General features: G+C 47.1%; 1 protein-coding gene across 1 annotated transcript in view; it reads right to left on the bottom strand.

The window, feature by feature from the left end:
- Positions 1–8,461, bottom strand: part of HUNK (hormonally up-regulated Neu-associated kinase) — a 77,312-nt gene that overhangs the window by 12,408 nt on the left and 56,443 nt on the right. Inside the window, exon 8 of the mRNA XM_011989061.1 lies at positions 5,308–5,391. Coding sequence (XP_011844451.1) covers positions 5,308–5,391 — 84 coding nt within the window. The remainder of the gene's footprint in view (positions 1–5,307; positions 5,392–8,461) is intronic.

Consider the following 8,461-nt stretch of genomic DNA (forward strand, 5'->3'; position numbering starts at 1 on the left):
AGAGAGAGAGAAAGGAGGGAGGGCAGGAAGGAAAAAAGGAAGAAAGAAGAGAGGAAGAAAGAAAGAAAAAGAAAGAGAAAGAAGAAATAAAGAAAAAGACAGAAAGAAAGACAAAGACAGAAAGAAAGACAGAAAGAAAAAGAAAGAAAAAGAAAGAGAAAGAAGAAATAAAGAAAAAGACAGAAAGAGGGGAAGGAGGGAGGGAAGGAAGGAAGGAAGGAAGGAAGGAAGGAAGGAAGGAAGGAAGGAAGGAAGGGGGTAAAAGAAAGAAAAGAGAGAAAACTGAGGGAGGGAGGAGAGAAAAGAACGGGAAAATTGGGACAGATACACACACAGGAGAATGCCGTGTAGATGAAGGCAGAGATTGTGGTGATGCATCTGTAAGGCCTGAACCTGGCCTCCAGAACTGTGAAAAGGTAAATTTCTACCCATTTTGTGGTGCTTGTTAGGGCAGCCAAGCAGACGAATCCAGCCCCCCACCACCTTCTCCATCAGTTTTCTTGAAAACTCCAACATTACTTTGTCATTGTAGAGGAGACCTCCTAGCTGGATTTGACATTTTCCTATCAATGAACACTATTTTTCAAAAGACTTTAACAAAACTGGCCCTCGGCTCTCCATGGCTTTCATAAGCCAATTTAAAAATGATAACCTCCCCACCTCGACCCCCAAAGTCCCGGGGGGTTCTCTTTTTTAGAAAAAGGAGTCTGTTGGGCACACACGACAGGTGTCCTCCGATGAGAAATGCACCCCACTTTTATAGATACAGTCTCTGCCTTTGACAGGAAAAAGAGGTAGAGAAAATGGTAAAGTTGTAAAATCACTGCACAGTAACCTCAAGAGGGAAGTTGTTGCAACTTAATTCAGCTCCTTTGTCTCCTAGGAGAAAACGAACTGGAATCAAAAGGAACAAAGAGGCCACTGCATGCACTCAGTGCCCGGACACGGCTTGATGACAGCCCTAGGGGACACGGGCCCTGGGCCACACCCTGGTTTGCTCACAATCTGAAACCTCTCCACCACTCCCTCTCCCCACCCAGCTCCACCCCTGCCACGTGGTGCTGAGGACGACTGGAAGGCCCTCGGGTTCCGAGTGGACTTTCCCTGGGAGGCCTGGGCCCTTCCCTTTCCCGAACTAGCCTCACTCCACTTGCTAGGTTCCGCCGGAGACAAGTTGGATCATCTGGTAATAGCTGTCATTTCATTAGAGAAGTATCGCTGCAGTTTAGAGGAAACAAATGGATCATAGAAAATTGAATGCTGTTTGCCCATTAGTGTTCCTATTTAAATCCTAACCGTTAAATATTTCAACAAATGTTTAAACGCTTACCATGTGTCTTCAGGCCAGAGGAAATAATAGAGAAAAGGAATCGGAATGAAAGAAGGGCCCTCTCCCACTAGAGTTCTGGCCCCTTCTGACACACACTCGCAGTGGGGCGCATGTGAGGGCAGCGTGGACCAGGGCGTCGGCAAGGTGGCTTACAGGCCACCTAGGGCACACGCTCCATGCACCTAAGTTTGCATTGTTATTTGAGGTCCTCATGAGTGACATGCAAAGCACAAGGGAGGAAGTCTAACAGTGAATTCTGCATCCCCTGGACTCTGGCTGGGGTGACCACCCTCAGTGCAGCTGACCATAAGCGGTCCCTCCCTGACGTAAGGCATGGCCATTTGGTGATGATAACATCATGTGTGTGCTAGGCTGCAGGTATCCCCCTGCCTTTAATCCAGCCAGGTGTCCCACCTGGAATGTCCTACCTATTCCAGTTGCTTGTCCCAGTTCTATCCATTTTCTGAGACTCTGATCAGGGCTCACTTGATCTTTTCATTTGTTTATTGAGCAAATATTTATTGAGCACCTACTACATGCCAGGCATCATGTGGCCTCTGGGAATATCGTGAGGAGCAAAAGGGACTCAGAGCCCACTCTTCTGGAACTCACAGCCCAGAGGGAGAGATGTTAATCAAACAGCCCCAGAACAAATACACAGCTGCAAACGGGACAGGCCCCAGGATGTAGAATGTGGTAGGCAGATAGGATAGATAGGATAAGACTGGATGGCAGAGGTCAGGGAATAGCAGGGGCCCATGTGGAGGTGATCTTGCTTTGGGATCTGAAAACACTTAGGTTTAGCAAAGAGGAGCAGGGAAAACATTCTGAAAGAGGGAACGGCATGTGCACAGCCCCGGCAGGCAGAAAGAGCACAGCAAGCCCTAAGGCTGTGGACTGAGCACAGGGCGGGACTCCGCGCTGTGTGTGTGTGGGCCATGGGGCTGGGAGACAAGGTAGGGGAAGCAAGCTGGGGCTGAACCACACAGGGCGACCACGCACAGAGTCTGCCCGGCAAGTGAAGGAAGCCTCCGAAGGTCTCAAGCAGGAAAGTGACATGATGAGGTGTGAGGGTGAAAAGCTCGCTCTGACGGCCAGGCAGGAGAGAGTGGCAGGCCACCATCCCGGAAGCAAGAGGCTCAGCTAGGAGGGCATAGCAGAAGTCCAGGACAGAGGTGATACGGCTGGGAACAGGTGTGGGGACGCAGATGGACAGAGTGCAGGGGCTGGAGGCGTTCAGCAGTCAAATTGGCAGAACTTGGTGATGGGGTAGCTCTAGGGGTCAGGGGAGAGTTATAGTCAAGGACTCGGGTCTCTTCCCTGCACTGCTGGAGGATGGGGCTGCTACTGTGCTGGGGGGCGGAGGGGGCGGGAGGAGAGTCTGGTTCAGAGCGTGCTAGATTCAAGACCCCTTCGTTCATGCAAGAGAGGGTTAACATTTAGTAATCAACTAGCCAGAGGGGTCTAGAGTTCGGGGGCATCTGGGTCCCCACTACCTGGCTCTCCAGCTTTAAGCCTGAAAGCCACACCTGGGTTTGTGGCTCAGCTCCTGCAGCCACAGCCCACCTTCCAAAGAGCTTGTCTCCATCCTCATCTTCCCCGGGCCCCACAGCCTGTCTTGAGGAAGGGATATCCAGCCTGGGGTCAAGGCCAAGGCCCACTATTCCTCCCCTGCCCCAAGCATCCTTCTATCAAGGACACGTTCTCTCCCTTCACTGCAGCGTCACTGACAGACAGGTACATGCTCACGGACTTCACTTCCCCCTCCCCACCCCCAAATCCACGCAACCTCTCTGCTGCCTTTGGCACTTCACGAAGCTGTTCTTTCTAACATGCTCAGGACAACTAGCTGCCCAGTAGACAATGCTGACCATTTCATGTGTGACCTTTCCTCTGTTCCCACAGCCCTCTCGGTCCCCCGCTGGCATCACTGCCTTCTGACTGCCCCACCCCCTGCCCGGCCACCCCCCAGCCCTCGTCTTTGCCAGTTTCTCCTCTCCCTCTGCCCCAGGGTCTATCTGAAATGGAGACCCGTGCCATTGCCCACCTTGATGCTGGGGTAGTTCCCTCTCCTGAGCTCCCGTCACATTCACACACGGGGCCCTGCAGCTGGGCACTCCCTGTCATCAGTGTCCCTGGACACCTGCTTCACTGGCTGCCCAGGAGCCCAGTGTGGGCCCCAGTAACCACCATGCTCCACTGCAGTCCTGCGTGCAAGACAAGCCCGGAGAAGAATCCTTCCAGAGCGATGTGCACTGCTCATGGGATCAGGATGAAAACTTTATGTCGGAAAAGGAAAGAGAGGAGAGGCCAGGCCCAGTGGCCTCACTGGGGCATAGACAAAGGGTCCCTTTTTGATCCCTTCTCAAATGAAGGAACTTCTGGGTGGGTGATAGGATTTGTCCCCACCCAAATCTCCCCTTGAATTGTAAAAATCCCCACGTGTCAGGGGCGGGGCCAGGTGCAGATCACTGAATCATGGTGGCGGTTTCCCCCATACTGTTCTCATGGTAGTGAATAAGTCTCACAAGATCTGATGGTTTTATAAAGGGGAGCTCCCCTGCACAAGTTCTCTTGCCTGCCGCCATGTAAAACATGACTTTGCTCCTCATTCACCTTCCGCCATGATTGTGAGGCCTCCCCAGCCATGTGGAACTGTGAGTCCATTAAACTTCTCTCCTTTATAAATTACCCAGTGTCAGATATGTCTTTATTAGCAGCGTGAGAACAGACTAATAGACCTGGGTGTCCCAGGAGAGAGGTTCCCGTGGCAAGGACACTCAGGGGACATAAAGAGGCTCCAGAGGGGAAAGGGAAGAGGTTCCGAGGAAAATCGCTGAGAGAAAGAAGAGCTCCCTTGGCAAAAAGTGAACGAGGGGCCCTGAGGCCGCACCCCACCCCTGGCCCCCTCCCTGGATCTGGAATTCACAGGCACAGTCTCCTAATAAACATGGATGTGAGATCCAGATTTGAGACGATTTGCCACAGGAGTCTAGTTTTCATTCTGAAATCAAACAGCTGTGGTCTTTTTCTCTAGGTACGTCCCAGGTTACATCAGGTCACCAGGGACAGCTGGCCAAGAAAGCCTGCGTGATCCCAAACTTTCCTGGTCCTCATCTCACTTTCTTCTGATGCCACGTGTTACGCTCAGCTCTATTTTTAAGCATCTCATTTTTTTCTAGCATTTACATTTTTTTCCTTTTATTTTTAGTTGATGCATAATCATTATACATCTTTTTTATGGGACAGAGTGATATTTCCATCCATGTATTCAATATGTAATGATCAAATCAGGGTGATCGGCATATTTATTACCTCAAATATTTATCACTTCTTTGTGTTAGGAACATTCAAAATCCTCTTTTAGCTTTTTGAATATATATAATAAGTTATTGTTAACTACAGTCACCCTACAGTGCCACAGAACACCAGAACTTATTCCTTCTGTCTAGCTGTAATTTCATGTTCATTAAGCAGCCTCTCTCTACCCTCCCTTCCCCCTGCCGTTCCAAGCCTCCAATAACCACAGTTTTACTCTGTACTTCTACGAGATCAGTTTTTGCTAGTTTCACTCACATGTGAGTGAAACACTGAAACATCTCATTTTCATTTTGGGAGATCCTGACAGTGGTTTTCAACTTTGGCTGCTTACTGGAACATCCAGGGAGCTTCAAAAACTCCCGATACCCGAGTCTCAACTCCCAAGATTGGATGGAACTGGTCTGAGGAGCAGCCTGGGCATCCAGATGTTCAAACGCTCCCCGCGACTTTAACATGCAGCCAGAGCTGAGAACCATGGTTTAGACACCGCGAAGCCGGTTCCGCTGTAAACCATTTCTCCAGGGCTCCGTTATGAGTGTAAGTATGTGTCTTTTGCTACTTCAGTGTCCTACAGTAATTGGTTTCTTTTCCAATTACTGCAAATGGAAATCCACCCTTCCTAAGAGACCCTGAGGTTGGCTTCAGGGATCACTCACCTCATAGGACTCCTTGGGGGCCCTGTACTTTTCTATCTGGTAGAGCCGGGTCTTGTAGCAGAGGCTGTCCTGGATGTCAGATTTCTACCAGAGGAGAAAAGAAAAAGCACAGCTCAACTCTCAGAAATAGAAATGTCCATTAAGCAGTCATTAATTTTTAAACCAGCGCTTGGCTGAGAGAATGCTGGAAATGTTTGGCAGGCCAGTAAATTGCAACATAAAGTCTCACCCCAGAATGGCCTGCATGCAGAATGCAGCGTGGGGTGAGCCCTGGGCGCAGAGTCGGGTCACCTACTTGTGTTACTATCACTGCCAGCAAAGGGCCAGGTGACCCTGAGTAGAATGCTGCCCCTTGCAGGGCCTCAGTTCTTTTATCTGTGCAGTAAGACTACTCAAAAACATGTATGTAGAAACCAAGAAAATGAGCTGGAAAGAATAACTTATTTTATTGGACCACTACATAGAACATGGATCTTGCTTGTTTGCTTTATTTTAAAACAGCACACGGCCGGGCGCAGTGGCTAATGGAATCCCAGCACTTTGGGAGGCCAAGGTGGGTGGATCACCTGAGGTCAGGAGTTTGAGACCAGCCTGGCCAACATGGCGAAACCCTGTCTCTAGTAAAAATACAAAAATGGCCGAATGTGGTGGCACACGCCTGTAATCCCAGCGACTTGGGTGGCTGAGGCAGGAGAATCACTTGAACCCGGGAGGTGGAGGTTGCAGTGAGCCAAGATCATGCCACTGCACTCCAGCCTGGGTGACAGAGTGAGACTGCGTCTCTCAAGAAAATAAAAATAAACAAAAAACAACAGTGCACACACACACACCACACACACATACGCACACACTGCTCCCCACTACCACCACCCAAATGAAAGCCACGACAATTCCTAACATAGCTCAAAGAAGAAGACAAACAACTGCATTGAAGCTGAGGTGGGTGCAATCCTGTCTGGAAATGGGTGAAATAAAAACATGGATTAATTAATTAATCTACCAACAAATAGTTAACAAATGCCCTTCCAGGCTCTCTATCTTAAAATACATGCTTCGTGGTTTTAAAAAGAGGAAACCAAGAGAGAAGGGAAGAAATGGCCATTAAGAGATAATATTTTACTTTTTAGTTCATTAGATTGAGCTTCAAAATTATACAAGGGGTGTAAATAATTGGTTGATAAGATTAATAACTGGGACAGTGCATACAGTACAATTAAATTAGCCATGTGCGGAAATTACTGAGCAGTTGAGTTGTCTGTAGGGATTAATTCACTCTAGTTAAAAACAGTCACTCGCCTAGAGTATGGATTATCAGACTAGGTATGCCCTAGTCTGATATGATTTAAGCATTAAATGTGAAGCAGACATCATAAAACTCACAACTGGTCTGAGAATCCACACTCTAGGCAAGCAGGTGTTTCTAACTAGAGTGAATTAATCCCCACAGACAACTTGTTCAGCAGTAAGACAAAGAAGCCCACTCTCACCGCTTCTATTCAGCATAGTACTGCATGTCCTAGCCAGAGCACTTAGGCAAGAGAAAGAAATCAAAGGCACCCTCAGGAAGAATAGCTAAGGAATGCTGGGATTAATACCTAGGTGATAGGTTGCTCTGTGCAGCAAACCACCGTGGCACATGTTTACTTATGTAACACACCTGCACATCCTAAACATGTATCCCAGAACTTAAAATAAAAGTAGAAGGAAAAATAAAAATAAAAATGTTTGGGAAATTGTTAAAATAAATAAATAAGTAAATAAATAAATAAAAGGAATCAAAATTGGAAAGGAAGTTCAATTGTCCCTGTTTGCAGATACACAATCTCATATATAGAAAACCCTAAAGACTCTACCAAAAAACTGTTTGCACTACTAAATGAATTTAGGAAAGTTGCAGAATGCAAAATCAATACACAAAAAATCAATAGTGTTTTCATACACTAACAACAAACTATTCACAAATGCAATCAAGAAAGCAATGCCACTTAAAACAGCCATAAAAAAATCAAATGCTTAGGAACAAATGTAACCAAGGAAGTGAAAGATCTGTACACTGAAAACTATAAGACATTGATGAAAGAAATTGAAGAAGACACAAGTAAATGAAAAGATTGCATAGACTGGAAGAATTAATATGATTAAAATGTCCATAGTACACTAAGCAATCTATGAATTCAATGGAATCCCTGTCAAAATTCCAATGATGTTTTTCACAGAAACAGAAAAAAAAAAAATCCTAACATTTGTATGGAACCACAAAAGACCCTGAATAGCCAAAGTCATTTTGAACAATAAGATCAAAGCTGAAACATCACACCACCTGACTTCAAAACACATCACAAAGCTGTAGAAACCAAAACAGCATGATACTGGCATAAAAACAGAGACACATAGACCAATGGAATAGAAAAGAGAGTCCAAAAATGAACCCATGCACTTATGGTCAATTACTTTCTGACAAAGCTGCCAAGAACACAGAATGGGGAAAGGAGATCCTCTTAAATAAATAGTGTTGGAAAACTGGACATCCACAGAGAATGAAATCAGATCCCATCTCACACCATCTGCAAAAGTCAACTCCAAATGAGTTAAAGACTTAGGCCTGGGCCACAGTGGCTCATGCCTGTAATCCCAGCACTTTGGGAGGCCGAGGCAGACAGATCACCTGAGGTAAGGAGTTCAAGATCAGACTGACCAACATGGAGAAACCCCGTCTCTACTAAAAATACAAAATTAGCTGGGCATGGTGGCGTATGCCTATAATCACAGCTACTTGGGAGGCTAAGGCAGGAGAATTGCTTGAACCTGGGAGGTGGAGGTTCAGGTGAGTGGAGATCTCGCCATGGCACTCCAGCCTGGACAACAAGATCGAACCTCCATCTCAAACAAAATAAAAATAAAAAAAATAAGACTTAGGCCCAGGCCGGGCACAGTGGCTCACGTCTGTAATCCCAGCACTTTGGGAGGCAGAGGCGGGTGGATCACGAGGTCAAGAGACCATCCTGGCCAACTTGGTGAAACCCCATCTCTACTAAAAATATAAAAATTAGCTGGGCATGGTGGCAGGCAGGTGGCTGTAATCCCAGCTACTCAGGAGGCTGAGGTAGGGGAATCGCTTAAAGCCAGGAGGCAGAGGTTGCAGTGAGCCGAGATC

This window comes from Mandrillus leucophaeus, unplaced genomic scaffold (assembly GCF_000951045.1).
Source record: "Mandrillus leucophaeus isolate KB7577 unplaced genomic scaffold, Mleu.le_1.0 Scaffold345, whole genome shotgun sequence".
NCBI classification, from domain to species: Eukaryota; Metazoa; Chordata; class Mammalia; order Primates; family Cercopithecidae; genus Mandrillus; species Mandrillus leucophaeus.